The sequence below is a fragment of the Phalacrocorax carbo genome, chromosome 6, assembly GCF_963921805.1.
Source record: "Phalacrocorax carbo chromosome 6, bPhaCar2.1, whole genome shotgun sequence".
Lineage (NCBI taxonomy): Eukaryota > Metazoa > Chordata > Aves > Suliformes > Phalacrocoracidae > Phalacrocorax > Phalacrocorax carbo.
Genome location: NC_087518.1, coordinates 29,433,595 through 29,448,092, shown reverse-complemented (window position 1 = coordinate 29,448,092; position 14,498 = coordinate 29,433,595). Strand labels below are relative to the sequence as shown.

Here is a 14,498-nt window from a genome sequence, read left to right as displayed (position 1 = left end):
CACGACCCCTCTGCACGGTGGTGCTCAGTGTGCTGGGCATTGCTTTCACTTTTTTGCCCATTTTGGGGTGTGTGTGTTTAAAAAGTTTCAGGTGCTCTCATAGAAAAATCTACCACAAATGCAGTCCTTTTGCAGAAAATGAATGGGTGTTAAAATTACCTGTCAGCAGGGCAGGTTTGGACAAGGATGCTTGCACACACCTATATCCACTACTGTGTAAGCCTGAAGTAATGAGCTACACCTGGTTACTGTGAAAAAATAAAGTGCAGAGCAAGAATGCATTTCCCACAGGATCCTCCTTTACTTTTTGCGAGTATTCTTGATTTTATCCTGAGACAGAATCATAAACTACTACTTTGCTACTGTATTAAGTAAAGTTCTGAGACACTTGTAAGCAGGATGCTCCTAGTTATGTGACACTTTGTATTTCCACAGTGCCTTTCTGGTAACAGCTACTAATTAACATAAAAAAAAGGAATATTAAGATTACAGTTGGTTAGAAGATGCAATATATTTTCAGCTTTCTGTAGACGTGCGCTGCAATGGGCTAGTTCCTCAGCTGGTATGCAGTGGGTTGGTTTGAAAGTAGATGCTTTGAATATTATTTGCCTTCTTCCCCCGGATCCGGGGTTTCCGTGCTTTGCTCTATATCTGATGGCTAATATCCACTCGATAAAATGGCTCAGCTTGCCCTGAACTGAGGACAAGCAACCAGCATGAGACAAAACTTGAGTGCTTCGTACCCTGCCCTCTCCTGATGGCAAACTAGTGAGATCTCACAAGGTTTAATATTCTCTCTCTACTGATGGTGCTCAGCTCCTGACTTGACCAGGCCACCTCTGACTGGTTTCTCAAGCTTTAGCGTACCTGTAAGTGAATGCTGAGATTTTCAGTGTGGACTCAGGATTTTCAGCTGAGAAAAATCTCAGGAAGGAAAATAATTGAATTTCTTGTGTTACCTTTTTCCTCTTCACTTTCTTGACATCTGCTTTCTTGTTTGTCTTGCTCGTGAATGGCAGAGGAGGAAGGTAGTGGGGCTTGGTTTTGGTTGTGATCAGTCTCCTGCGAATATTAATAAAAATGTCTGGACTTACAGAGTAAGCACAGGAGTCACAGGAGATTTTATACTAATTTTAAAAAATAAGTATCAAAGGAAAAAAGGTATAATTTGAAACCAATCACATTGCCTCTCAGTATAATGTTATTTCCAGACTGAGACTCCAGATTAAAGGAAGAGGAGCACTCAATTCTTCCCAAAGAGAGTTTTTTCCATATGACATTTCTTTGCAATGCTACTGCATTTCTGTCTTGCATAGCCCTTTTTGTGCTTTTTAGCAAAAAGGTTAAGATCTCTCCATTCACCTCCTTTTCCATACTTAGAGTATATAGCTATAGCCTGCTCCTTTCTGTCCTCTCTCTATATATTCTTACAACTTCCAAGTTTTTTCCTTTCTGGTCTTCCAATGGAAACTGCATGTCTTTGCAATAAGCTTTTCTAGAGCTGTTCACCTACTTCAGTAGCAGTGAACAGGCAAGGAACAAGTGATGTGTCAGTTCCTCTCTACCCAGGTTCCCTCTCTGCTTCCAACCAGTCCTACATCTTGGTCAAACTACCTGTTGACTTTTCTGGATTGATGCTGAAAGCCGAAGGGGTATTTTCTTGCAAAGCAGAAGCTGCTTGTGAGAGAAATGTCTCCTGAAATCTGGGTAAAGTGACTGCCTTGGGACCATTAGTGCTCCAGCGTAAAGGTCAGTGCACGTTTAGTGAGTGTATCAGAAGTAATAAACCTGGTCAGATGCCCGTGGGGCTCCGACTCAGTGCCCGTAAAGACCTCTTACGCAGTGGGCAAGTGAGAAATGACGTACAGCAAAAGCCCTTGGTAAAGGTGATGGTGTACTGTGACCTGCTTCCAAAGCACAGAGCTCTCATCTACTTGATGGATTTCCCTTCCAAGGGTATGACTTAAAATGCTGAGCCCCCCTCCTTTACAACATTGCCTTGGGTGAAACAGTTACCTCAGCCCAGGCTGGAGAGCAAGTATTTCGCAGGGCAGGTTTCCTCTGAAGAACATTCTTGCCTTTTGTATCATCAGGACATGCCCCTGCTCAGAGGGAAGGAGGAGCTCCTCCACGATCAAGCTATCTCATCCATCGTGCACTGAATCCATCCGGACTGGCCCTTCCCTAATTAGGGCAGCAGTCACCCGTAACACCTTCTTCATGGATGATCTTGTTGCTGCCTTCCCGGTGCTGCACTTCCCCACAGCAGCCAAGTCCCTTCTACTCCTGCTGAAGCGACCAGCCTCGTCTTCACTCGCTCCCTTGCTTGACTTTCCCTCAGAACAAAAACATGTCAGAAATGAATTAACTTGTAGAGCAAATTAATTGACTAGTGAAAGAAAAAAACCCCACATTGTTCATACATGGTCTGCATGAGCCTCCATTCACCCACAGCTTCTGCATGCAGACAGGAGAGGGACAGGAGTGATGCTCTTGGAAGGGTCCTCAGGACATAGCATTTTTGGGGCTGAAGATGATCACTGGAGTGATGATGAGTGAGTATTAGGTTGAGGAGAGTTGCTGGAGATGTTTAGGTGCCTGGGTACAACAGGAATATAAGGTAACTGTGCACTGGTGAAGATGGAAAGGAGCTACAGAGCAGAGGCAAGAGGATTGTCATATTCCCAGGCCTGGGGGGTCACTGGGAATATAGAGCTGTGGGTCACTGGGATGAGCTTTGGACCAAAAAGGATTTTGGGTGGTTGGAGGTAAGGTGACTCTGAGTGAAGGACTGTGGCTATGGAGTTGATCACTAGGAAGAGGCTGTGAGAGGACAGAGCACCAGTATTGGGATGAGGGAGTATTGGAGACAGTCAACAGTGGGATGATAGTGGGGGGCTGAGCACAGAGGGGTGCTGGAGGTGACATTTGGTCAGTGCCTGGGTGAGCAGTAGGAGTTAACTGAGGCAGTACAAGGTGCATGATCCCCATTGTTGTCTCCTTCATAGCTTCCCTCCTTTCTTATCAGAGATGAAAACATAGGGAAGAGAGTGAATGGCCTCAGCTGTGCTCTTTGTAGGAGAGGAAAACATTGCACTAACTCATGCAATTCCTGTTTCTGTTTTTAAGCACACCACTGATCTTGTTCTAACCCCACTGCCCATCTTCCCAGCTGCATCACTCTTTGCAAAGTTAGTCAGTAATTGTGATAAAGATAACGAAGTATGACCCTTGTGCAGATGGAAGGCAGTCAAGGAAGTGACGGTCGCAGCTTCAGAGTGTGCTGCCTGACAACAGAGACAAGGTACCACTGCTGAAAACACGCTCAAGTGCAAAGACCTTGCCCAGTGGTTGCTTGTAGCCCAGCACAGTTTCCCCTAAGCTTGAAGGGAAATGCCTATGGATTGCTTGGGGAAGTCTTAGCACGCAGTAGTGGTGGTGGGAGCTTGGTTACACCAAGTTGGTGCTGAGCAACTCCAATATTGTAATCTGGGTACTCCAGAGAGGGCATTGCTGGCTTCTTGAGGGATGTCATAGTGAAATCCCTTTTCACTGGTGGCCAAAGGGGGGAAAAAATAACCATATTTGGATGATTTAAATTACAGGTGTCTTGAGTTTGAGATATGAGAGAGTTTAGTGCTGTTAACATGTCCTCAGAATTCTCCATTTAATCTTGAGTGGGGAATAAGATGAAACAGTTGTTTTGTACTAAATACTGGTAAAGGAAATCACAATCAAATGAGTCCATATAGGTAATGTTTTTAATTTATTTTGTGAAACAATTGCATTTTAAAAACTTTTTTTTCTACAAAAATAAAATCAAAAACAATTCATAGAACTTTAAATAAATAGTCTCAATCATACACTTGTATCATAAGCATACTGAACCCAGCCGAACCCAGCCAAACACAGCAGGTTGTGTCACAGGTGAGTGACTCTTGAAATGTGGCTGCAGAGTACAAAATGCAGAGTGAACACGATTCCTTTCTGAAGCAGCTTATAACTTAACACAAATAACAAGGGGTGAGGAATTCCTCTTTACCTACCCCCAAACCAACTAGATCTGTCCAGACTTTGACTCTTAAGCCAAATACTATTCCATGTGAATGGCAGAAGGGTGCTCTGAAGAAGAGTGCTCTAAAGATGGATCTGAATGACAGTTACACATTTAACAAGTGTCCAAGCAGTTTTCACTTATTACCATATACAGTACTGACCACCTTTTAATACAAAGTTATCAATGTTTTTCTCTTCTTCATGCTCCAAATATAAAAAAGGAAAACAAATGCCCTTCTTTCTCCCAAAGCATTCATACCAAACACGACCTCAAATCAGTCACTGGTGTCAATCTCTACAGGAGATCATGATTCAGCTACTCATACTAACAATTACAATCTTACACAGCATAAGGTAATTGGCATTTCTAAACAAATCAACAGAAACAGAACTCCCAGTCCAACTACACTATTGCCATAGCCATTACAAAGCACAAGCCTCTAAAAACACTCAAGTCTTAGATTTCATCTGAATCTCAAGTCCTTTTCCACAAGAAGTCAAGGAATTTTGGGCAGGGGCACAGAATACCAGGTTGCTGCTCTATTCCAGTCTGAAGTTACTTTTTCTTTTTATCTACAGTTCCCCAGCTGTTTTTATGGGAAGATCATCTTCTACACTTCCTCTCTAGAAATTAAAAAAAGATACCCTTATATGCAAAGTTGGAAGTGCAGGTACAAGATCTCGTGTAACCTCTTATGCACCCAGATGGGACTAGAAATTTTAGTACTGGACTGCGACAAATACATCCAGGAAATTTTGTGCTAGCCAGCCAGTTTTATTTAAGCTTAAGCCACTTACTTAAAATGCCTCTGTTTATAAGTTATAAACAAACCATTATCCCTCCTCCCCACAATAAATAAAGCTATAAAAGTCACAAGTATGGCCATGAGTTACCTTCAAGCCTTGGTGCCTTGAAGTTTTGCTAAATCTATCTGTATTCATTTCTCTGCTGTGTCTACTTACACAGCTTCTTAGTTTTCACTGTTCCCCAATAACCTCTGTGTTTTGGTTACACAAAGCTAGAGTTAAGGATGTGACTACAGTAAAGATATACCATCCATTTGTCCTTAACAGGACAAAGATTACAATCATATTATCAAGTAGGCCAGAGAACTACAGCTACGGAAAGAATACCAATACTTCGGATTAAGTTTAACATCTCCCCAAACTTGCACAATAAAATATCTGTAACAAGATACAACCAGCCTTGTGTTGCAGCCTGAGAGGCAGTTATTTCTAAGCTCAGTACCTTATTATCATCCTTTTCATAAATAATACTTCTGTGACATATGCCTCAAAAACAAGTAGGATCCATGACAAGTTCTATTTTCTTTAAATAAATTTTTAAAAAGTATAATGCCACATGAGGGTAAATTTACACATAAAAATAAACATACACGTTTCTATACAAAGTGCCTTATTTGCAATAAGGGAGAGGTAGTATCAACAATAAATGCAATGCATTTTCTGACTTTACATAAATAAGTGAGTCTCAAGTATATGTATTTTTTGTTAATCTTGGAGTGCTTATACTGAATTCATAATCTTTTCTGGCAGTTTTCATTAAGTCAAAATTTTCTTGTACTTTTAGTTCAATGGCCTCTTTTCAAGTTTAAGAAGTTATTGAGGCAATAACTTGCTTTTGTAGTGTTATGTGACCTATCAAGTCAAAGGACAAAAAGAACAACAAAAAATAACCAAACAAACAAACAAAAAAACACCAACACCCTTTGTCAAGTATTAAAACGTTAAAAAAGTTGGAACCTTTGTCCACTTTGGAATACGTAATTCTGTTGCAGAAGACTTTAAACAAGGGATTCACCACTGTAGAGCTCAAACACAGAAAATCCCTTTGGTAAATGTAAGCCTTACCCGAGTAAGGAATCTAGAGCAACCCCCACAATGAAGATGCTCAAGTTTTGTTTTGTTTTTTTTTAACACTTGAAGCCATAAAAAGAATAAATTATTTGTTAAATAAATAAATAGATGGATTTTTACAACTCAGCAGATCGCTCTTTCAGTAGTAGCGTGGGGTTGATATCTTCCATTGATGTTTTTGAGGTACTAACATTAATAGTTGCCTCTGTGGGCTCAGGATTTAAGATGTGGAAAGCAGTGAAAGGGCAGCCTTTCACATTGTTGCAGATGAGCTTCTGTAAGGAGGCAGTATTGATTATTTCAAAGCCCACTTTTCCACCAAAGGTGCTAGGTTTCCAGTACTCAGGGGAGCAGATAGCATTTCCCATCAGTCCTTTTAGAGAGAATGGTGCTCCAATCTCCACCATTGTTTCACCAAAGATGGCACCTGGCCGTGGCTGTTCTACGAGAAGGCCTGGGTACAGCTCCATAGCATCAATGTCCCCATAAAGCTCTTCCAGTTCAGCTGCCATTTCTTTTTCTCCTGTAATTATTAAAGAGTAAAAACCATGAGTGGAAAAAAAGAAGTCCTGTTTTCACAGCAACACTATCCTGTTCAAGTCCAGTAATAGCATTGCAGGACTCTTGTTAGCCATTTTAAGAAAGGGGCCTCTGTTAGAAAGGATGAAAATTGTACCTGTAAGTTCTTCAAATGATTTGAATGGTTTCAACATGAAGCGTTTCCTATACTCATTCAAGGACTGGTATCGCATTTGTCTGCTCTGGTCAATCGAAGCCTTTGCTACTTTCTGTACTGCAGCAGGAACATTTTTCCCACCAGCAACCTATTTAATAAGATAAAAAGTAGTGATATGAGTAATGAGGAAGTTCTGCCTTTATATATATGATTAGGTTTGGTATAGCTTTATTCTACTGCCTTGTCCATCCCCAGTTTACGTCTCTGTTGGTTCACTAGCAACTTGGGAGAGTACCTACCCTTCCAGCACTTTGCTTGGAGAAAGACTTCACCATATGGGAAAGGCCATGTTCCAGCATTATAGAGTTGTTGTAGAGGAACTGCTGGAAAGTATACTCCTGGTCATGTATCTGGAAAGTGTCGGGCAGAAGCGGGTGCCAGTGGTAGAGAGTATTGAATTCAGCTGCAATTCGGTTCTGGTATTGAAATCGCTGGTTGAACAGCAGCTCAGGATCAAACTTGAGTTTGAAGTGGTAACCGCTCAGGTGTTGCACATAGTCCTCAATAACAATCTTGATTGTCTCTCCTGTTGGTCAATGAAACAGGAGAGAATATTGGTACTGGTTCCCTGAGAAACCTTAGGTGGTTACCCTGCTCTGAGAAAAATACCATTTCTGAACTGTTCTAGAAAAACTACTACAGTAATCAGGATAACAAACACTTCAACATTCTGTTATCTCTTATAGGAAGTGATTCACATATTTTATGTGACTAAGAGTAAGGAGTGGAACCTCTTAAGATCCAAAGTACTTAAAATCTAAAGAGTTTTTGTCTGTGGTAGAGAAGTGTTTTCTACAGCTTTCTTCCCCCCCGATACACTTCCTTGTACATTCTACAGACAGCACAGATCAGTATCTACATTCTGTTCAGTTATACAGTGCTCTCTGGGGTAGAAGTAGGGGCTAATGAAGAAAGTGGGTATCTGAAAGCAACACTCAGCTTCCAAGCTGCTTAATAAAATTGTCTTGGTTTACTATTTCAGTCACAATCTGGGCAAGGTCTTTTCAAGCTTAGCGTACATCACTATTTACATAAAATAAAATAACCACTGAACAGATAATTAGAAAGCAGAAGTATGTAGAATTACCTCTTACATAACTTCCTGAGCTTTAGACTTAATCACAGCCTTTCTTTTAAAGCATACCTGAACTGACCCAGCCCCAGGGGAAATAACCCACAAAAACCCCACAACATCTGAGAGTCTGAGGTCATCTAGTCTCACGAGCTTTCTCTCTGAGAGAGGAAGCTTAGCTTCCTGCCTTTTTGCTGCTTTCAGTTCTGTTCCCCTTAAATAAGGGAATTAAGTACCACTTAGCTCAGTTTTCTTCACTTCTTTCTTTAATATTGCTGGGAGAAGGCTGTATCTTTACGCAATCCCAGTAACATGACATGAAGGCTCAGAAATATGCCCTCACACACCAATTTAAGTAATAGCTTTTCCTCTTACTACACCTACAGCATATGCAGTAGATAATGGATAGAAGTGTCATGCTCAAGAGAAGGTTAGAGTTGCATGTAGTAAAAGTGACGCTCACCTATCAGTATTAGTCTAGTAGTTTGGAACAGCTGCTCATCATCCCACTCCGGATGCTCCTGTTTCAGGATGTCACAGACCCGGTTGTGTTCCCTCAGCCATATTGTAGCATACATCATCAAGCCTGGGACTAAACCAAACACCTCCTGCCCGACAGAAAACTGCAAGTGTTCAGGTATGTGAGGAGGGTAGATCATCTCTGCCTGAGTGTCCTTTACTGTTGGTGGATACATTTCTCCATCAATCATCTGCCAGGGGGAGGGAGAAAGAACAAAACAAGAGACTCATAAGTTATGATGCTTATGAGTTAAGCTGTGTTGATTCTGTTAGTACTGACTTTAGACTTACACTTTAGATCAATTACACCATACACAGGGTGCTAGTTTTAGGAAATATGCATAATCCAATAAGGTGGCAGGAATTTTGAGGTAAGGCATACCTGGTATTTTAGCTTTCCATCCTTTAGAAGTCTCAGTTTAAGTTGTCTTTCCAGAGTCTCTCCATAAATATGGTTCAAGTCAACCTATAAAATAAAAGCATTTGGAACATGAAGCCAAGATGCATTATTTTGTTATTTTAGGATAGGTCCTACTTCTATGGATGCCAATAGGAGCTCATCCCTTAGATGTTTACTTTTTTATTATTGTTACTTTCTAAGTATCACACACTGATATTCAAGATGAAGCCAAATTACTTCCTGGCAACTGGAGCTATCTCTGCATAAGGGTAAGTTTTTAACTTGACTAGCAATTTAAGAGGATTCTGTTTAAAGAGTCAGCAGCTCTCTATTACACAGACAGCTCTTTGTATATACACACATATTTTATAGTTTTCTGGTTTAGACATACAAACTACACTTATATTAGACAGCTTTTGGATAAAGAGTTCTTTGTTTTACATATAAAGATCCTAAATACAAGTCTGCTTTTGAAGTTCTTTTTTAACCAAGTCTCTTCTATTGGCAGCACACAAGACACTTTACAGTGCTAGATACAGCTCTTTACAACCAACAGAAAGAGTCCAGAGCCAGTGAGGACCCAGAACTTATTTAACATGCTTTAGATGAAAAAAGATTCTTGGGAAGAAAAAGTCACACAGATCACTGTGCAGATATCTTAAACCTAACTACATGCTTTGCATAAGTGTTTCTGACCCAGGAAGAGATGCTATCGAGTGCTGGAATTTTGCCTAAGGAGACGTTACAGAAGGGGTAAGCCCATTGGTTTGTGGCAGTGTTGCACGGTACACACACTAGTGTTTGTGTACCCTGGAAACCTGTAAGATACCATTCCAGCTGCTCAGTAGCTCCTAAGAATTATGTGCTGTGTTCAAGTTATAGAGCTATGATCGTACCCCATGGCCAAAAGCTTTTGTGAAGCCAGGTCCTTTCTTGTGGTCCGTCTTAAAGAACTGATGAGTGAAGTGTTGGGCAAAGAATGTGAACATCATATTTGTGCCTTGTGGGTCAGGAATAAATTTTTTCCTTAGCAAAAACTTCTCCACAATCAGCTTTGAATCTGGGAGCTCTTTCTTACCTGTGAAAGAAATAGTGAGATATTAATGATGACTATGTTTATGCAATACTTAATTTTGATCCTAACAACAAAAAGTCTTAAGTCTTTCAGTGTATTATTGAAGGATAGCAGCATACAAAGAAAGGGAATTATCTACTTTTCTATGCTCACTTTGAGTTTATTAGAAACTTCTAAATTCCCTCTTTTTAGTGTGTAACTCAATACAAGAGCCAGAATAGTTATCTTTTAGGTCTTCACATAGTGTATCCAAAACATGGCTATTCTTAGAGCCAACTACACCGAAAAAAAGGTTATAGACAAGGCAGGTCTCATGGTATTTTCTAAGAGAATAAGATAAGCAGAAATTCCTAGAAGTGAACATTATTCCTTACCTTTAACACCCATTGGTGTTGGACAGTCAAGTCCTACTGGTGGAAGGCTTCTTGTGTAGTAGGAAATATTGGAATAAGCTTCCCAGCTTTTGTAACTATAATCACTGTTGTAGGTTGGTGGGCTGTCAATCAAGTGTGATCTTGCTAGAAAAGAAAAAAAGAGTATTTGATTTTTTTTTAAACTGTACATTTTAGTCTCAAAGAGTAAATCACAAGGCCAGATCCTTTGATATGTGTGGAATTTGTCAATGCAGCTGCTGCCAAAATGTATCAGTTACTGATTTTAAATGGGATTACTGTTACTGAGTAACAGGCCTGGGTCCCGGATTATCAGCTGGATCAAGCTATTTACATGAGTAATTTGGTACAAAGTTCATGCTAGCAAAATCTTTTCCATTTCAAAGCATGTTTCATACAAGTCTGCAATCGTGCCGTAATCTTAAATTTTGGTTAGTGCATTTTAGCTAGCTAACTCTCTATATGGACCAATCAAGTACAATATTCTTGAGTCCTACGAGTAACATCTGCCAGTTAAGTGGACTAGAAGAGAGAACTCATACTTACACGTTAACACATATCTCATAATAGCATCTCGTAAGAAGGGAACATTGTTGACGATACTCCAGGCTCCTTTGAAGTGGGTGAGGATGTAGTGGACAGTATTTGGCGAAGGTTTCAATGTTAGCCTCAGCCATGTGAAGAATTCCGCTGTGAGCATCAATGGAAAGATTATTGTAAGTTAGTTACTGAGAATAGCCTGCAATCTTGAAACTAAATTCTCAAATTTCATTTCCATGAGAAGATATTTAAGATACTTACGCGTTGCACAGGTTTTCCCATAATATCCTGTCCTTGTGCAGTCACATTCATACTGATCAAATCCTCTTGTCATGCATACTCCTCTGTTCTGACAGGGGTTTGAGCAGCAGGGGTTGGCTGGAACAAAACCAAATGCTCTGATTAGTGTCTTATATGGCTACACTGGTATTGTCACCTCACTGAGCTGATTTTTCAGATGCAGGTAGACAATGCCCTGAAGTTTAACGCTTATCAGGAAGACAAGAGAATGAGCATTCATTCACTTTAGGCTACTACAGGTAATAGTTATTAGCAAAAGCACAGGAATTTGTCCACATCTCCTGACGGTAATAAACCCCTTCAGAAGGGTTGGATTGTCTAACACAAGCTGACAGAAGCCTGACATCCTTTTTACCATACATCGAATATTCGAGAAATCTTAAAAGAATATAGAACATTTTAAAAAATCCTTAAACCCACAAAAAATATATAAAAAAAGAAGAAATCCCTATCCGTGGTTTGAATCGCGATTCCCGGCGGCCGGACCCGCTCTGCCCGGGGAGGAGAGCGGGCGGGACTCACCTGCGCGGCTGACAGCCAGGAGAGCGGCCACCAGGGTGCAGGGCAGGATCATGTCCTGGCGGGGCGGGGATGCAGCGAGGACCTCGATGTAGCTCTGGCTCTTGCGGCCACTCGGCGCTGAGATCGCAGTGCTGCTCCCAGGTAGACGCCCGCCTATTTATTCCCGGCGCCGCCGCCACCGATGAGTCACCCACCCCTCTCTCCGGAAACTATCACGAAATGGGGAATTTCGCGCCGCTGCTGCTCCGGACCGCCCCGCCCCGGACCGCCCCGCCTCGCTCCGCTCCGCTCCGACCTGCCACGGGCCGGGGCTGCTGCTCGACCCCGGGCGGCGTCGGGCTGCGGCGGGGGCGCTGAGGTGGCGGTGGACGTGCGGTGGCCCTGTCGCTGTCGTGCCCCCTCCGCCAAGGCTCAGCCGCGGCGGGCCGGCTGCAACGGCTTTTCCTGCCGGGAGCCGGCGCTGAGGGGAGCACCGGCCTGGGGGGTGCTGCTGGGCGCCCTGTTCCTCTGAATCCCCGGTGGCCTGGGGGGCGGAGGAGGAGGAGGAAGAGGAGGAGGAGGCGGCGCTGTCGTGGAGGCGGCTTCTCAGCGCCCGGACCCGTCCTGTCGCCCTCCGGCGTCTCCTCAGGGCAGGGCGGCGGGGAGTTTCCCGCGGCCGCCCCGGGCTACAGGGCGCTTCGCTGCGGCTGGCCGTGTGCCGAGCGACGCGGGTGCGCCGGGCCCAAAGAGCTGCCGAAACCCCCCCTCCCAGTTTTCTGACCCCTCAAACTGCCCCTTTTCAAAGTAGATGCTTTCCAAATGCATCTTGTTACTGCACCTGCCCGCCGCGGGGCTCTCCTGCCGGCGGCGCCCCGCACCAACGGGAGAAAATACACTTTTCTGACTGAAAAAGTGCAGTGAAAGCTGACACCCGGCAGAAAAAACTAAGTGGGCACCAGGCACAATACCACTGATGTCCTACTGACGTTTGGGCTCCCCTCTCTGTCTGACACAGTATTGAGCGCTCTTGGAAACATGGGTTTTAAAGTGTTAATGAGGTAATTTTAATATGTTAATTAAAAGTGGTTGGAGGACTTTTTCTCTGTATGTGTGAAAGTGGGCTCTGCAAAGTACTTGGTTGCAAGTGAGTATGCACAGAGGGATGTGGATGGGCTGGATCGATGGGCCAAGGTCAACTGTATGAAGTTTAACAAGGCCAAGTGCTGGGTTTTGCACTTGGGTCGCAAACCTCTCATGCAAGGCTACAGGCTTGGGGAAGAGTGGCTGGAGAGCTGCCAGGTGGAGAAGGACCTGGGGGTGTTGGTCGACAGCCAGCTGAACATGAGCCAGCAGTGTGCCCAGTTGGCCAAGAAGGCCAACGGCATCCTGGCTTGTATCAGGAGCAGTGTGGCCAGCAGGAGCAGGGCAGTGATCGTGCCCCTGTACTCCGCACTGGTGAGGCCACACCTCAAATACTGTGTTCAGTTTTGGGCCCCTCACTACCAGAAGGATATAGAGTTGCTGGAGCGTGTCCAGAGAAGGGCAACGAACCTGGTGAAGGGTGTGGAGAGCAGGTCTTATGAGGAGAGGTTGAGGGAACTGGGGTTGTTTAGCCTGGAGAAAAGGGGGCTGAGGGAGCCCTTATCGCTCTCTACAACTACCTGAAAGGAGGTTGTAGCAAGGTGGGTGTTGGTCTCTTCCTGAGTAGCAAGCAATAGGATGAGTGGAAATGGCCTCCAGTTGTGCCAGGGGAGGTTTAGACTGAATATTGGGAAATATTACTTCACTGGCAGGGGTGTAGGATTGGAACAGGCTGCCCAGAGAAGTGGTTGAGTCACTATCCCTGGATATGCTACATTCACAAAACAACACAGACGTTTGGATGTGGTGCTTAGGGACATGGTTTAGTGGTGAACTGGCAGGGTTAGGTTTACAGTTGGACTCGATGATCTTAAAGGCCTTTTCCAACCTATATAATTCTGTGTGTATTCTGTGTAAGTGAATACTGAGTATATTTAATTTTATTTCTATATGCTTGCATTTCTGAGGAGACCAAACCCCGATATTAGGCATCTTATTTTGAAATGACCAGTGACTTTTCCCCAGTGCTTTTGCTTTAAAATACCCCCACTGCTCTGTATAGTCACTTTGTAAACAAATCTTTGCTCATTTCCTTCACATGTGGTACAGCTTTTGCGATCTGAGAATGCTTTACCTTTTTGTCATAGATATGTTTTTTTAATCAGCACACTCTACTACTATTTTTAATCTTTGTTGCCTATGGAAAATGTCTTATGAAACAAGTAGGATGTAATGCACAGTGTAATCCTCTATGGTGTGGTGCTGGGGGCTTGCTGTAGTCTTCCCATCAGTCGCACTTTCGCCCTTGATGTCAGCATTAAACACCAAAAGGAAAAAAAATCCATTGCTGTTTCAACAAAAATAACCTCTGAGGTTTGATGCTGTGTTTAAATGATGTGTTTAAATTGCAAATCTGTGACTTTACAGAAAGTGATTTGGTCTGGTTTAAACAAAATCTTTTTTTTTGTCCGTAAGAATTGTATTGTGGTCAGTGAATAATTTGTATACATCAGCTGTATATATCAGGTCATCCTAGATGTTTTAGGGAATGGTGCACGAAAGTCTGTAATCACATGATTTTTCTGGCATAGAAAAAGGCATACATTTATATATTTATACGCATACGCGTAAAAAACCTACAGGCTTTGGTCATATACTTGAGGCAGAGGGTGGCTGTCGGGAGCCTGTTCCTGCATGAACCGTAGGTAACTGCAGGCTGTGGCTGTGTGCAAGTGTGGTAACTGTTGCTCGGTCTTATTGAGTGTGAAAGGGGCCTGCTCCATTCCTGCACTGACTAATCATGAAACGCTGGTAATGTTTGGTGGAACAGGGTATAGAAAGGGATGCATGGTACATACGGTGCTGTAAATCAAGGGTCTGGCTTTGTAGATTTTATATGCTCATTTTACACTGGTTTTATTCTGCCTTACAAAGCTTTTATTGATGCT

At 42.9% G+C, this 14,498-nt stretch overlaps 1 protein-coding gene across 1 annotated transcript; it reads right to left on the bottom strand.

The window, feature by feature from the left end:
• Positions 1–3,739: 3,739 nt before the first annotated feature.
• Positions 3,740–11,696, bottom strand: PTGS2 (prostaglandin-endoperoxide synthase 2). The gene is made up of 10 exons (XM_009506313.2): positions 11,491–11,696; positions 10,930–11,046; positions 10,675–10,818; positions 10,111–10,254; positions 9,558–9,739; positions 8,644–8,727; positions 8,206–8,452; positions 6,910–7,196; positions 6,611–6,758; positions 3,740–6,457 (listed from the first exon to the last, which is right to left on the bottom strand). Exons 1-10 carry the CDS (start codon positions 11,540–11,542, stop codon positions 6,051–6,053), a joined length of 1,812 nt encoding a protein of 603 aa, XP_009504608.1. The 5' UTR covers positions 11,543–11,696; the 3' UTR covers positions 3,740–6,050.
• Positions 11,697–14,498: the final 2,802 nt, after the last annotated feature.